This window comes from Oncorhynchus masou, chromosome 14 (genome assembly GCF_036934945.1).
Source record: "Oncorhynchus masou masou isolate Uvic2021 chromosome 14, UVic_Omas_1.1, whole genome shotgun sequence".
In the NCBI taxonomy this organism is placed as follows: domain Eukaryota; kingdom Metazoa; phylum Chordata; class Actinopteri; order Salmoniformes; family Salmonidae; genus Oncorhynchus; species Oncorhynchus masou.
Window position 1 is genome coordinate 3,542,413 of NC_088225.1, and position 17,060 is coordinate 3,559,472.

The 17,060-nt window shown below is 38.2% G+C and overlaps 1 protein-coding gene across 3 annotated transcripts in view; it reads left to right on the forward strand.

The window, feature by feature from the left end:
- The first annotated feature begins 15,344 nt into the window (after nucleotides 1-15,344).
- Nucleotides 15,345-17,060, forward strand: part of LOC135553967 (insulin-like growth factor 2 mRNA-binding protein 1) — a 60,782-nt gene continuing 59,066 nt past the window's right edge. For all 3 annotated transcript variants that reach the window (XM_064985937.1, XM_064985938.1, XM_064985939.1), the window contains exon 1: nucleotides 15,345-15,930. In XM_064985937.1, coding sequence (XP_064842009.1) covers nucleotides 15,756-15,930 — 175 coding nt within the window. In that variant the 5' untranslated portion in view covers nucleotides 15,345-15,755. The remainder of the gene's footprint in view (nucleotides 15,931-17,060) is intronic.

A 17,060-nucleotide genomic window follows, 5' to 3' on the forward strand; every position in this document is an offset into this window, starting at 1 on the left:
CAGCGTAAGAAATCAGTTTGAGTCGTCAGGCAAGAGTGCCTTTGCCAGGAGACTCATACTTGCCCGCAAGTGGATCTTCCAGCAACACAATAACCCCAAGCACACAAAATCTACAAATCAATTGTTAATTGACTACAAAATCTTAATTGTGCCATGGCCATCTTAGTCTCCGGACTTGAACACCAAGAAAACGTGTGGTGTGAATTAAAGAGGGCAGTCCATATGAGCAGAAGAAGGATATCAATGATCTGGAAAGATTCTGTATGGAAGAATGGTCTAAGCTCCCTCCCAATGTGTTCTCTAATCTCATAAAACATTGTTTTAAAGGCTCAGTGCCGTTATCCTTGCAAGGTGAGGTATTGAAAGGTACTGAAAACAGTATTACTTGTTAAACAATATCTTTATCTGAACAATTGTATTAGTATAAGCTAACATAATATATACATTTTTTTTGCATACAAAATACAGTAGCTCGGTTTATTTTATGCAGTCTTTTTTGCTAATCTTTATCAAGGTTGCCAATCATCCCCCCCCAGTTTTATCATTGCAATATGATACAAAACGTGGCTGCGGTGTGCTTTAGGACCATGCTGACACCTCCGAGCGGTCGGGTAGGCTGTTTGGAGTGTTTATCCGACTGGATAAAACATTATTATTATTTTTATGTTTCCCCACCACCACTAATAAAACCAAGGTTGCGGCGCTGTTTGGCATTAGAAATGCAACAGTGACTGTTTGCCTAGAACCCCTGACAGTGCTAAACCTAAATCACACCACTCTTTAACTTCCCTTTGTATATCAATACACCGGAATTACATTCATCTATGCTACATGTGAGACTTACTTGACTAAAATAAGAGCATTCCATCATGTGAGATAAGGGACTACTGGAACAATGTTGAAATGTTGTCTATTCTGAGGGTAACCTACGTTTTATGGATGCATCATTTTCTTTCTCAGACTTTGGTCAATGTTGTGTGCTTGTCAGGCATAGGCAGTAAGGCTTTCATCTGTAAGGGTTTGACAGATTTTATTGATTTAATTTATTGATTCATTCGAATTATGTTTTTCTTTGTAGTTATATTAACAGTTTAAAGGAGGGTGAAAACATTTAATTCAGAGAAAAAAATAGGACTATTGATCTCAATTATTGATGAAACTATATAGAAAGCCAGTACTTCATGATGAAACATTTGTGATTTATATGCTACTATCTTCAGCGGGGACATTAGTTGGTGACAGCTTAATTAATGTGAGACAATTCTCTCCAGTTGTCTCGTCGACGAATAACATTTTGTTATTGTTCTATAAGGCCTATATAATTTATACATTTTAAAACGACTTTTTGACATACGTTTTATAGAGTATTATTGTTCAATATTCCCAATGTTGATTTAGTAAACGCTCCTACTTACTATCTGACGGTCCAAATAGCTTCATTTTATCGACCCTGCCTCAAACACAGCCTATGATTGAGATGGGCGGGACACGCTTTCTTTCAACTCAACAGGTAGCTGCATCCCAACCGACAACAATTTAGAGAATTGGTATGAAATACAAACTATTGAAAGAATTTAGTCATTTTTAATACAGGGAGCCAGTATGTTTTTGTCATTTCGAAATTGTACAAGATTCAATATGACTGATGGTTTTCCAAAGCATAACTTCGAGATAAATATTCCGTTTAAAATTCAACACACTTGACATATGAATAATTACAAAACCTCTCAAGAGACTTGATCAGTTACTACATCGAAAAAAAAACTAACTATATGCTCCATATAGTTAGTTGTTTTTTTCGATGTAGTAACTGATCGAGTCTCTTGAGAGGTTTTGTAATTATTCATATGTCAAGTGTGTTGAATTTTCAACGGAATATTTACTGCAAACATTCATCGTTAAGTTAGTAGGCAGTATTGACACCCATTCAGATGTCTATTGTAACCTATATAATTCATATTATTTGTATCCTATTTTTCATATTATTATCATTATTATTACTACACAATTTATACAATAGGAAAACAAAGGTGTATTCAATGACATGTTCACATTTACACCTGGAAAGCTATTTCATATAATGTTTTGCCATTGTGACGGTCTGATTTCGTTTAAGGTGAGCGTTGATTTGTAATTATATACCTTTTCGAGAGCTTTTCGTTTGTGCTTTCAGTAGAACTTTTGATGAGAAATCCGAAGAATTGTTCTATCGCTCCAAAACACGAGTTAACAATTTTATTACACAATAATTAACGATTACTCAAACAAGATTCTGGATAATAGCTTCAAAAAATTGAACACATTTAACATTTAAAAGACAAAGGGATTTAGTTCGCTACAGTTCATTCTTAAATTTGTTGTCAAATGTTCACGTGAAAATAAGCTAACATCATTGCAGTCACCAGGCATGCCTCTTGTCATGTTTGATCAAATTCAGGCTGCTTCGACATGCTGAAGAAATCCTAGTTTGGCTTTAGCCAGCATATGTAACAATGTAGCCTATATGTGCATGCATTGTATATATTTGATTTTATATTGTTTGGTAGGTTATTGTATTTAAAATGTTTACTTCGCTACAGCAGCCTGCATTCAGTATAAACAAAAATAATCTTAATTTGAAAATTAAGTGTAGCATTCTATGATTATTTTATAATTTCCCTTACAGGCCTGTTAGCGGATTACAGTTTAATGAAGGATAATTCAACATAAAAACTAATGTTCATGGTGGGAACATACATGAACCATTTTAGTTCATGTATGTGCACATGCGATGCGTTATCTCAACGTGTCCACTTGGTGGGAGTAGCTACGAGCAGAACAATCTTGGTGGGTGAAACGTCTAGGACCACCTCTTAATCAATCATTCTTCTGAACACAGAACTGTTTTATGTTCTCTCACAGGTCTTCTGTAGTAATTGATTAGTGAACGAAATCTTGGGAGATGTACTGATATTGCTAGATACTATGACAAACCAACACTAAGTTATTGATGAAGTAGCAATCAAAATCACATGCACAAAAATCCTAAATCAAAACTATTTGTGATTTTCAATTAAATATTTCAGAAAGTTCAAAATTGATTGAAAGTAGCTATTGCAATTAGGCTACATAAAACGTGGGGATAATAAAATAAAAAAACTGAACACTGTTTATTTATTTTAATATTCGTTCCTGGAATAACTCAGTATCCTCTTCAGCGGTATATTTTTTTCCGTTCCTGTTGGCGCTTTTCTCGTCGGAAATAACTTCGCTCTCTCCCCCCTCCTCTCCCTCCCTCCCTCCCTCCCTCCCTCCCTCCCTCCCTCCCTCCCTCCCTCCCTCCCCCTCCCTCCCTCCCTCCCTCCCTCCCTCCCTCCCCCTCCCTCCCTCCCTCCCTCTTTCACTCTCTCCATTTTGAGCATTGACTGAAACAACAGAAACTATCGTGTCAGAGAACGACACATGAGCCATTTCTGAACAAGTCAATGGTAAGAATTACTAAGATTTTCAATAAGTACATTTTTTTAAACGTTTCATTTACTTTATTTGGGCGCGGGTCTGTTTCGTGACCTGTTTCGTAGCCTTTGAGCAAACGTATTAATTTCTAACTTGTCTTTCTTCCAAAAAAGATCATATAACAATGTTTTGATCACTGACTAACATCTCTCATAGAGAAAACAATAACCTCAAAAAATGTTTTGATATTTATAAATTATGTAAGAATTTATTTGGTGAATAGTAATATCCAGTATATAACCTATAAAGTCTCGAACATGATTATTTTGAATACAATTCAATTACAAAATACATCCCTTAATGTTTCAAAAAACTTTTTTAGTAACTGTTTATCTGACAAAGTTTTTTTTCTTTCTGAAATTAACAGAATTATGAAGTATCATAAATAAGTATTTGTTTTTCTGTATTTTTGTTACAAACATGGGCCAAATTGACTGAAATGGTTTTAGAGTTTTTACAGTTTTTCCTGTCATGAAATTGAGGTTGACTTAAACGTTTTCACAAAAATGTTGTTGTAAATGTTTTATAGCCTAAGAATCAATGTGTCAAGCAGGAAGCTTTACCTTCATAATGTTGTTGTTGTTATTGTTGTTCAACTTCTGTCTGAATTTACTGTGAACTTCTTGCACTTATTTGCCTAAATATGTGCATTGCAAAATATATACACTACCGGTCAAAAGTTTTAGAACATCTACTCATTCAAGGGTGTTTCTTTATTTTTTACTATTTTCTACATCTTAAAATAATACTGAAGACATTTAAATTGCCACCCTTTGCCTTGATGACAGCTTTGCACACTCTTGGTATTCTCTCAAACAGCTTCATGAGGTAGTCACCTGGAATGCATTTCATTAACAGGTGTGCCTTCTTAAAAGTTAATTTATGGAATTTCTTTCCTTCTTAATGCGTTTGAACCAATCAGTTGTGTTGTGACAAGGTATGGGGGGTATATAGAAGATAGCCCCATTTGTTAAAAGACCAAGTCCATATTATGGCAAAAACAGCTCAAATAATCAAAGACAAACGACAGTCCATCTTTACTTTTAAACATGAAGGTCAGTCAATACAGAACATTTCAAGAACTTTGTAAGTTTCTTCAAGTGCAGTTGCAAAAACCATTAAGTGCTATGATGAAACTGTCTCTCATGAGGACCGCCACAGAATGGAAGACTCAGAGTTACCTCTGCTGCAGAGGATACGTTTATTAGAGTTACCAGCCTAAGAAATTGCAGCCCAAATAAATGCTTCACAGAGTTCAAGTAACAGACACATCTCAACATCAACTGTTCAGAGGAGACTGTGTGAATCAGACCTTCAAGTTCGAATTGTTGCAAAGAAACCACTACTAAAGGACACCAATAAGAAGAAGAGACTTGCTTGGGCCAAGAAACATGAGCAATGGACATTAGACCAGTGGAAATTTGTCCTTTGCTCTGGAGTCCAAATTGGAGATTATTGGTTCCAGCCGCCGTGTCTTTGTGAGATGCGGTGTGGGTGAACGGATGATCCCCGCATGTGTATTTCCCACCGTAAAGCAAGGAGGATGAGGTGTAATGGTGTGGGGGTGCTTTGCTGGTGACACTGTCTGTGATTTATTTAGAATTCAAGTCGCACTTAACCAGCATGGGTACCACAGCATTCTGCAGCGATATGCCATCCCATCTGGTTTGGGCTTAGTCGGACTATCATCTGTTTTTCAACAGGACAATGACTCAGCACACCTCCAGTCTGTGTAAGCGCGATTTTACCAAGAAGGTGAGTGGTGAAGTGCTGCATAAGATGACCTGGCCTCCACAATCCCCTTGACCTCAACCAAATTGAGATGGTTTGGGATGAGTCGGACCGCAGAGTGAAGGAAAAGCAGCCAACAAGTGCTCAGCATATGTGGGAACTCCCTTGAATGAAAACCCTTGAATGAGTAGGGGTTCTAAAACTTTTAACCGGTAGTATATAGTTTTATGTTTTAGTTCCACAAATGTTGTATCAAGTAAGACAAACTTTTGAGCAATTGTGTTTATACACCCACACCTGTTTCCGGCTTATTGAAGAACAGGAATGTATACCCTTTTAGCCATAACTACTTTGTAACATTACAAGTTTGGTTCAATACTTTAAAGCTGATTACTTTTTAGAACAGTATTCTCACTTCCAGTTTGATTTGATTTATTGTGTTACATTCAATTCTGGGGGAAAAAATGCCATGTACTAAATCTGGCTACATTCTCACTTAACCCTGTAATTATCTAAATGGGTAGAAAGGTAAGTCAGCTTGGAAATGTAAACTGCACTAGAAATGTTGTTGAAAGCACACTACCATGTATTCATATTACATTCATGTCGCCAACCTTTACTTTAGGAAGTGTGTAGTACCACACAACCTCAGAAGTAAGAGTGACTGACAACCAGAAGAAAACACAAACAAGAAACAACACTTAACAAACAGCACCCTGACCCACTGATATCCTATACAAGCCTCTGAAAAGGTAGCACACTTTAGGACTCTTAACGAGTCCTACTGTCCCCTGAGATAAGTACATCTAGATTAGGATGGGGGTCCTCAATATAACAGATTATGTCATATCTATGCAGGCAGCAGAATGGCACACTATTCCATTCTAAATGGCACCCTATTCCCTATACAGTACACTACTTTTGGCCAGGACCTATATGGCTCTGGTCAAAAGTAGTGCAATATGTGGGAATATTTGGGACATATCCCAAGACTGTGATGCCAACTGAGAGAGATGAACATCCTCAATACCTTGTGCAGATCGAACCAATTCACAGACATAGACCGGATGTCTACAGTCCAGCACTGTCTAAACTACCTTTGGAATCCTTAGTCGTATGTATCTATCGTAGTTGAGAGCGTATATGAAAATCCAGGGTTACAATGCCAGTAAGACGGTACGAATGAAGTTTTCTTTTTATCTTGGAATATTTTGGCTGTGTAGGCAATGCCATCATGCAAACACTCCACCTCCAAAGTCAGTCAGTCAACCTACTGGTATCATAAACAGCCATCACTCTGATGGTAGATATGGCACATTCTCATTGGATGTTTCATGTATCTTCTCCAAAGGTGGAAACGATAAATACAAGATGATGTGTTCTGTGACGATATTGGATAGATGCAGAATCAATATGTTCTCCCCTCAGGTGTTCCGCCTAAATTGCACACAGTACTGTACATTCTAAAATGTAATACCATGTTTGCAGTATGCCACTAACCTTCCGGCTCTTGATTGTATCTTGCATGTCAACAATAGTCCCTCGTGGCTATTTACAATAATGCTTCATTCACTATGTTCACTACACGTCTCTTTTCTCCTTCTAGGTATCAATCTCTTGTTACGATTATGCCACTAAAACAAAAGTGTAGAACAAAATCTGAAGACAAACTGCCGAACAGTTTTGTGCGGCCGTCCGGTATTGCCTTTTTGGTAGAGCAGCAGAAATGTAGCCGAGTGTCGTTGTTGGCATGCAGTCTCATCTTCATTGAGAAAATTGCATTGGAGTTCTCTTGAGCTGTGTTTTTTTTTTAACTCAGTAGTAAACCATTTTTACATTTGATCCTTTCTTTAACTAGGCAAGTCAGTTAAGAATAAATTCTTATTTACAATGACGGCCTACCGGGAAACAGTGGGTTAACTGCCCTGCTCAGGGGCAGAACAACAGATTTTTACCTTGTCAGTTTGGGGACATGATCCAGATACCTTTTGGTTACTGGCCCAATGCTCTAACCACTAGGCTACCTGCCACCCCAAAAGTACACATTCTTTTTCGAATGCTCAGGCAAACAGCAATATGGTCGCTGCCGCTGCTTTCAGTGGCCCGACATTATAGATATCATTACAACTATCACTTTACTGGAATTGCTCATAACTAAACTGTTCTATCATTCTTCTAAACCTTATCTTTGTTAACTTCATCACATCTTCTTTCACTTCATTTTCATTAACTACTACTATCACCTTGTGTTTTGATGCCACTGAAAACGGTACTTTGAACTGTTTTATGCAGAGGTTATGCAGTGGTGATAAAAAGTACTAAGTTGTCATACTTGAGTAAAAGTAATGATACCTTAATAGGAAATGACTCGAGTAAAAGAGAAAGTCACCCAGTAAAATAGTACTTGAGTAGAATTATTAACGATCTGGTTTTAAATGTACTTAAGTTCAGTGGTGGAAAAAGTACTCAATAGTCATTTTTGAGTAAAATTATAAAAGTAAATGCTGTACATCAAATTTCTTATAATAAGCATACCAGATGGCACACTTTTCTTGTTTTTTAAAATTATTTACGGACAGCAAGGAGCTCACTCCAACACTCACTTTGTGTCTAGTGAGTCTGCCAGATCAGAGGCAGTAGGGATGACATGTTATATCGATAGGTGCATGAATTGGACCATATCGCTGTTTTGTCTGAGCATTCGGAATGTAACTAATGCGCAGATATTTGTTACATTCTTTTGTGTGTCAGGGAATATGTATGGGAGTAGAAAGTACATATTTTCTTTAGGAAAGTAGTGGAGTAAAAGTTAGTTGTAAAAAATATATATAAGTACTAAAGTAAAGTACAGATACCCAAAAAAACTACTTAAGTAGTACTTTCAAGTATTTTTACTTAAGAACCTTACACCACTGAGGTTATGTGAGCCCAAAGGTTTATGCTGTAGCTTATGAAGCTATATTTTCATGAAATGTAACAAGAAAAAGAGAGAACATCTTGGTAAATAGCATATCACCAACATCATTTAATCATTGAATAGAAACATAATTACATGGAAACATTATTACTCGTGTACCATTGACGCCATTATACCAGTGTAAGGGTGGGAACTCGGTAAGACCTTGTACGATTGCTGAACTCCATACACCCTTCCTTGTCGCTTGATCCACTGAGTATATTTCATGCAGCTTCGGTTTTAGTTCCCTACATACATGTCTGTATCACTCAGATATCAAATGGAGAATACAGAGAAATCAGCAGTGTCCACAGAAAGGGGTTGAGACTACATCACTTTTCAAGACAGGTGGAGTGAAGAGAATAAAGTTAGTTCAGGTTAGAAACTAGCTGCCATGTTAGATCTATACAGTTGTACTTTCTTTCATCTCCATTGCTCCATCAATGTTGCTCAAGGTGTTCTTTCCACCCACAAAGTTATCCCTACAAATATGTTGTGTGTTAGGCACTGTAACTTGGAAATGGGAGTCTCACCCTTTTTTTAACTCAACAACATTAAGTTTGTATTGCAAATTCACAGAGACTTGATATTCTGAGGGTATTCCACCATGATTTTTTTGAGGTTGGTACACCTAATCATTCCATGGTATTTTGATGGTATAGCAGACAACCTAACTAGTGGCTCTATTTTTTTTAAGCAGTCTGGTGTTCCATCAGGCAAAAGTTGGTGAGACCCTATTCTTCTACTTCTGCATTCCCGCCCAATATAACCCCTGCTTATCCTAACCTCTTGACCTCCTTCTTTGCACCTCCCCCAACAACATACACACACAACCACCACTACCAGTGAAGAAGGGGAGGTGAGCTGAGTTGGTGAAAGTCAAAGTAGGAAGTGGGTGTTTTTTTGTCTTTTGGTTTGCACAGCATGTCCATAACTCTCCCATATGTGTAGTTTTCAACCCACAATGTAAAGTAAACAGCAACCCACACACCACCCTTCAAATTCCATATATACAGTACCAGTCAAAAGTATGGACACACCTACTGATTCAAGGGTTTTTCTTTATTTGTACTATTTTCTACATTGTAGGAACATAGTGAAGACATTAAAACTATGAAATAACACACATGGAATCATGTAGTAACCAAAAAAGTTATTAAAAGTGGCCACCCTTTGCCTTGATGACAGCTTTGCACACTCTTAGGATTCTCTCAACCAGCTTCATGAGTATTGCTTTTTCAACAGTCTTGAAGGAGTTCTCACATATGCTGAGCACTTGTTGACTGCTTTTCCTTCACTCTGTGGTCCAAGCCATCCCAATTGAGTTGAGGTTAGGGTGATTGTGGAGGCCAGGTCATCTGATGCAGCACCATCCCGCTCCCTCTTGGTCAAATAGCCCGTACACAGCCTGGAGGTGTGATGATATGATAACCCCACTAAGTGAAAACCAGGTGGGATGGCGTAATGCTGCAGAATGCTTTGCTAGACATGTTGGTTAAGTATGCCTTGAATTCTATATAAATCACAGACAGTTTCACCAGCAAAGCACCCCCACACCATCACACCTCCTCCTCCATGCTTCAATGTGGGAAACACAAATGCTGAGATCATCCGTTCACCGACTCTGCGTCTCACAAAGATATGCCGGTTGGAACCAAAAATTGCAAATTTGGACTCATCAGACCAAAGGACAGATTTCCTCCGGGTCTAATGTCCATTGTTTGTGTTTCTTGGCCCAAGCAAGTCTCTTATTGTTATTGGTTTCATTTAGTAGTTTCTTTGCAGCAATTAGACCATGAAGGTCTGATTCAAGCAGTCTCCTCTGAACAGTTGATGTTGAGATGTGTCTGTTACTTGAACTCTGTGAAGCATTTATTTTGAGAAGTAATGCTGAGTCCTCCTTTCCTGCGGCTGTCCTCATGAGAGCCAGTTTCATCATCTTGATGGTTTTTGCGACTGCACTTGAAAGAAACTTTCAAAGTTCTTGAAATTCTCCGGATGGATTCACCTTCATGTCTTAAAGTCATGATGGACTATTTCTCTTTGCTTATTTGAGCTATTCTTGACATAATATGTACTTGGTCTTTTACCAAATAGGGCTATCTTCTCTATACCACCCCTACCTTGTCACAAAACAACTGATTGGCTCAAATGCATTAAATGCATAATAAATTCCACAAATTAACTTTTAACAAGGCACACCTGTTATTTGAATGTGACTACATCATGAAGCTGGTTGAGAGAATTCCAAGAGTGTACAAAGCTGTCATGAAGGCAAAGGGTGGCTATTTGAAGAATCTCAAACATAAAATATATTTTGATTTGTTTAATTCTTTTTTGGTAACTACATGATTCCATATGTGTTATTTCATAGTTTTATGTCTTCGATATTATTCTCCAATGTAGAAAATAGTACAAATAAAGAAAAACCCTTGAATGAGTAGGCGAGTCCAAACTTTTGAACTTTTGACTGGTCCTGTATATATACAAAATGTATATGTTGCATTGACACATAGATGTGGTGAAATGTGTTGTTTTTACAGGATCAGCCATAGTAGTACAGCGCCCCTGGAACAAATTAGGGTTAAGGGCCTTGCTCAAGGGCACATCTACAGATTTTTTGTCACCTTGTTGGTTCAAATATTCAAACCAAATACTTTTCGGTTACTGGCCCAACCCTCTAACTGCTAGGCTACCTGCTGTTGTTACACAGACATTAATGTTGCTGGTAGACCAGTGAGCTAGCAAAGATGAAGAATGAGGCTTTGGAACACACAACAATGGACGCCCTTATGATGTGCCATCAGACATCAACTGACATAACTGTTTTTGTATGTGGAAAAACCTTTCATTGGGGTGCCAGAGTTAGTAATTGACATTGCATAGCACTGATTGAACAGCATTCTCTGTTGTTACCTCTATAACAAAGTTATCGTCAGTATCCTCCTCACTCATATAGCAGCAGAGAGTTGGTTGAAAAGCACAAATAGGGGATTCTGTACATCAAAAGCACCGGTGCTCCTGTATCCTAGATGCCGCCTCCTGCAGTTGTGCTCTTGAGCAAGGCACTTACACCCTTAACTACTATGGCCGACCCTCTGCTTTAACTTCGCCACCCTCTGTGTGTGTAGGCTATTGGTGTCTTTCGAAAGGGGTTGGGATAATGTACAACACACATTTTTTGGTTGAACATTCGTGGACAATGGACAATAAAATTATCTTGATTTTCAATATGTTGGCTACATAATCCAGAGGATCTTGACTGGCTTGGCATTCGAAAGCAAAAGCAATGTTTGGTAAATGTTAGGTATGTGAATGATGTGCATGCTAAGGCAAACAAGCGATGAAGGGAAATAAGTGGCTACTGTTTACAATATTTTTTATTATTTAATTAAATGTTTTCCAAAGTCCGGAGGTACTGGTTCCCCCGAAGATTAGTGTGTAAAAACGATTTTATACATTTTATTTCGATTTTTTTGTTGTTGTAATTTAACTCTTAAAAGCTAAAGTCTAAAATCAAAACATTGAAACATAATGGCATTGCACATCTCACTATTAATATTTTCACTAAGATGAGGTTTGATATAAGATCCCTCTTTTCATTTTTGCATCACATCATTTCCATTATTTAGAAAATGCTAATTTAGGTACCATTGACTTGCATTGGATTGCCGGGGGGACAAGTTGCCCTATTGTGGAGTGGGCCAGTTAGCCTCAACACACTTACCTTAAATTTGACTGGTTTGTTAAAATCTGATTACAATTTGTATCTCTAAACAAGTGGATTATGTATCGACCCCAAGGGGATAGTTTTCCCACATCACCCTACATATTACCTCAACTACCTCCTACACCTGCACATTGACTCGGTCCTGCTATTCCTTGCATATAGCCTCGTTATTGTTATTTTATTGTTAGCTTTTTTTCTTATTTGCAAATGTTTTATTTATTTGTCTTACTTTTTAACTCTGTGTTGTTGGGAAAGCGCTCGTAAGTAAGCATTTCACTGTAAAGTCTACACCTCTTGTATTTGGCACGTGACAAATACAATTTGATTTGATGATGAAGTTATCAGAACCTCATTTGTTTCATAAAGTTATCAAACCTTTTAGCTAGGTTCAACGTATGCCATTACCAGTGTGTGTTTTACATACCAGTGATCCCATACAGATGTAGAATCTTAATTTGAGCCATTTTGGTACAGCAGAAGAATTATACTGCAGCAACAGGAAATGTGAATTATTATGTGGATTATAATTAATGGACATTTTTATAGAGGTTAATACATTTTTCTTAAGGGAAAATCAAGTCTGAAATTTCAGTGGCAAACTTCAAAAGCCTTTTTAAACCTCCTGCAATAGAGTGATCAAATTAAGACCCTGCATCTGTACATACCAGTTCCCTATCAAACACAGTTGTGTGTGGGTCTCCATAATAACTCTATTGATCTTTGTAGTGAGTGCAACACATTGATACAAAACACAATGTAAGACATAAGCAAAAAAGCATGACTTTGTAACCTTTCCATTTAGACCATTACAAGTATTTAGAGTTATTCATTTTGTTGTCCTCAGGGTATTTTCTGCAATTGATGTTAAGTATCTTGTAATTTGACCTAGCAACCTCCCGGGTTACAACTTCAGTTCCCTAGTGACTAATACTTCCACACTGTGCCAGACTGAATAGCCTGTTTACAGTGGGCAATGGTCTAAGACTCTGCATCTCAGAGCATTATAGTGCATTATAGTACCTGGTTCGTATCCAGGCTGGATCACAGCCGGCCGTGATTGGGAGTCCCATAGAGCGGCGCACAATTGGCCCAGCGTCGTCCGGGTTTGGCCGTCGTTGTAAATAAGAGTTTGTTGTTAACTGACTTGCCTAGTTAAATAAAGGTAAAAATGTACTTTAAAAGTGTGATAGTATAGGAACCAATTAACCTTTGATGTGACAGTTTGTTCTAGAATGTAATACTTTTTGCACCCAACAAATTACATCAACGAAACAACACGAAACATGCACTTGTTATTTGTGGGTTGACTCAATATTGAGTGACATCTACCATTAGTTTTTTTGAGTGACTGGTGCCATTGGTCATAGCTTTCAACATACACAGTGTATATACTATTACAGTGTTGCTAAAACATTATATAGGGTGGGCCAAAGGCTGAGACAGTTCCTCCCTACATTGGTCTTTGTGAATCTTTATAACCTGGTGTGAAGTCCAAGTCCTCATTATCAACTCAATTAGCCCAAAGTGTTCATTATTCTATTGTTTTAGGTATTATTGTAAGTGTTTGCCTATGTTTTTCCTCTAATGTTATGGTATGTTTTGGCCATATGCACGTTCACAATGTATGTTCCTTTTGCCTTTTACAGTTTGTTTTTTTAAATCTTATAGCTGACTTTTATTATGTGCATATGTGTGTTTGTAAAACGTTTTTTAAAAGATAAAAAGTGAACATATATCATGTGGTTACATGGAATTTCAAGGTCTTGGTATAATAACTATGCAGTACCTATTCTATAGGCTTACTCGTGGCTAATTTGAAACAGAATCTGGTCAGTTTCCTTTCAGTACAAGTCGGCCATTGTTCTATCTGCAGCTACTGTGTGAAGCCGAAGAGGAATAGGCTATAGATTATGTTATTAATATCTAACAGGTTCTAGAGTATGTAAGTGAAACTTAGGTTTTGTCTTAATTTGTAATTAATAAAAATAAACAATCAATTAGCATACAAATAATTTTGCTGTTGGTTCTCAAGCCCACGACTTGCATGTTTCGTATAGCATTAATTACTGTGACATTATTGTCAGTTCCATAACACATGTGTTATAACGTGAGTCGTTGCCATGTGTTACAGATAATAAAATTGTTGGAAGATTTTGAGTTTTTAACCCTCCAACGTCTGTAGGCGAGCCATTTTACAACTAAGCGATACAGCATGCCTATATGCCACGCTGCAGTCTCAGTAGTCAACCTAATGGCTCAATGCAGCTTCATTGTCGCATGATTTATTCAAAGTAAGCGTTCTGTCTGTAGAGATAATTACATGATTATATTAAACACACTTCACTTACTATAACGTAAGTTCGTGACTGTTCATGATGAAGTACACGACTTTCGATGGAGCACACGACGCACACTGACTGCCTCAGAAGCTCTACAATTTCCACTTCCAATGAAAAGCTGCTCTTTGCGCTTTTTGGGCCTGCAACACTGGATCCTCCATTTTGCGTGCTGTCAGTTTCCCCAAAGCCCTATGATGAGAACAGAAGAAACATAGATTTTCTTTGGCTTTGATGGCCTATTTCGCCGAGTTGTGTTACCCAAGAGGCTTGGGCGTATTTGCATACCATGACTATTGTCATTCACCCACTTGTAAGGCTGTCTAAATGGCCAAAGAATAACCTCAAACTAAGGACTCGTTGCTCCAGCGAGGCCTTCTAGTTTCAGACGAATGCAACAATGTTACGAGTGCTACAATGAACCCAAACAATTTCCTCCCACGCGGCAGTTTGTTACAATGTATCTTGCGTTTGACGGCTGTTGGCTTCGTTGCCTATGTCACAACCTTTTGTTAGAGCCTTTTCGAAAATGACTTAAAGCTCATGATTTTACATTTATGTAACATGATTTTACATTTATGTAACATCCTCCTGGCGACCAAATTCTTTACCACAATACATATTTATTGGAGAGGCGGGATGACTTTTGGAGCTGGGCTGAAGAGAGAATGTCATGACCAAATGGTATATGAGCTAAAAGCTGATATTAAAACTACGGAGACCACAACTCGCACACGTCCGCCACCATAGTTATACATTGTGTTCCTATCTAGAACCTGCGAATTATTTATATATTTGTAAAGGACAAAACACACATCCGCATCTTGAGGGAAGTCTCCCCTCCCGGTGACTGATATTCCGCACACAAGCCCAGCACACTCGCGCATGTGTGGGCTACGTATGCATAAAGCCTATACGCACACAACACGGTGGCATAGCACGAAGGCTCGCTGCGTACACTCTGGGAGGCTACGCGGCCAGGAGGCTGGCCCTTTCTCTAGCTACTCGAATACCACGTGGTTTCCTCGCTGCAAACAAAAAAAATGTGAATTCGAGTCGGTTAAGAGGCGGTGCCATCGCCAGGCAGAAGGATCTGTGACAGTGCAGAGTACAACTCGAGGTTGAGGGGCAGAGAGAGGAAAACATTTCTCCCGATCCCGCCATACTTCTACCACTATTCCACCATAACCAATATCAAATTAATTCAAATTGATACATTTCTACATTGTGCGATACATTCGCTTGCGTTGCTGCAGTCAAGGTTTCTCCACTTCAGTATTGGACTTAATCAGACTCCAACATTACCATTACTTTCAACTTTTTCCTCTTTCTTTAGTTTTACTTTGAAAATAAATGTCTTTCGTTTTATTTTACTGCTTGTGGACATTTGCAAGTGTTTTCAACCTGTGATCATCCTGGGTAGATCTATCTTGTTGCGTTTTCAAAGAAAAAAAAGTTTTGTTGCTCTGATTTTTTTATTTCAATTGGAGGACCTCTATTTTTCAACATGAACAAGCTATACATTGGAAATCTCAATGAAAACGTGACTGCGGAGGACTTGGTTAAAACCTTTGATGACAACAAGATTCCATACTCTGGGCAGTTTCTTATGAAAACTGGCTACGCGTTTGTTGATTGTCCGGACGACCAATGGGCTATGAAAGCCATTGAAGCATTTTCTGGTAAGTAATTGAACGTAAATGAGCGCTTCAATAGCGTCTTACCTTTATGTAATTTAATTCAATAGGGAAACCACCAAGGCTCAAATATACAAGGGCTTGCCCACTCCCCTCACGCGTCCCAATGTTAATGTCCAGTAGAAGGTATGACAGAATTAAGAGACACTTCGAAGAAAATATATTCCATGGGCCTATAATAATCGACGAAAGGTTTATGAAGTGCTTATCCGAACAACAAGATACTCAACTTTTACAGGGAGAGGGGGCCCATCACATAGGCCTACCTATTTGAATGTGAACATCAAGATATCCCGATTTCTCGAATCGTATTCTATTTTAGGTCAATTTACATACACTAAAACCCATGTTTAGTCCTGGATATGATAGCCAGATACCTATATTTCGGCCTTATGGCCACACGCTTTTATTGTACTTGCCGAAGCCTTGCTCTCTGGTGCCTTGTATGACTAGGTTCGGTGTACTCGGTAGAGCTATAGAATTAAATCTTCCACCTCCCCCTTTTGGCGAATAGGCCACTATAGCGATTGTAGGTGTAGTTTAAAAGCATACATCGAAACTATTCTTTCATAGATTAATGGCTTTGATTGCCTTGACCATTACATTGCCAAATTACTCTCCCATTCTTCTCACAAGTCACGAACGTGCTTGATTTCCTTAAATGTATCTTCATGATTTCCTACATATGTAGCATGTGATGTGTGTTCTATATAGCACGAAGGACGCCATGCTGCTCGTGTGTTAAGCCTGCAATTGATCACTAAGAACACGCAAACGTGTATCTTCAGCTTTTAATAAATGCTTGACTATGTCCTTTTCAAATGGACTATTAAGTTATACGTGTTCTGTTTTACTGTGTATGAATGAGTTGTAAAAGATCAACAATGTGTGTATGTGATATAGGAGTTGATGAGTTAATACACAACGCAATTTTTGAATGGCTTTCCAGTTGAGCCAGGAGGGTAACTTCTTGCCCATCATCTTTGAATGACAGGCCTATTGCGTTATTAGACTACTAATCTTGAACATCTATTCGTGCACATTAGACAGCATGAGACACAATTAAGGAACACACAACTCAGTCACATGGTAAATATTGTTTCCATATGGCAAAT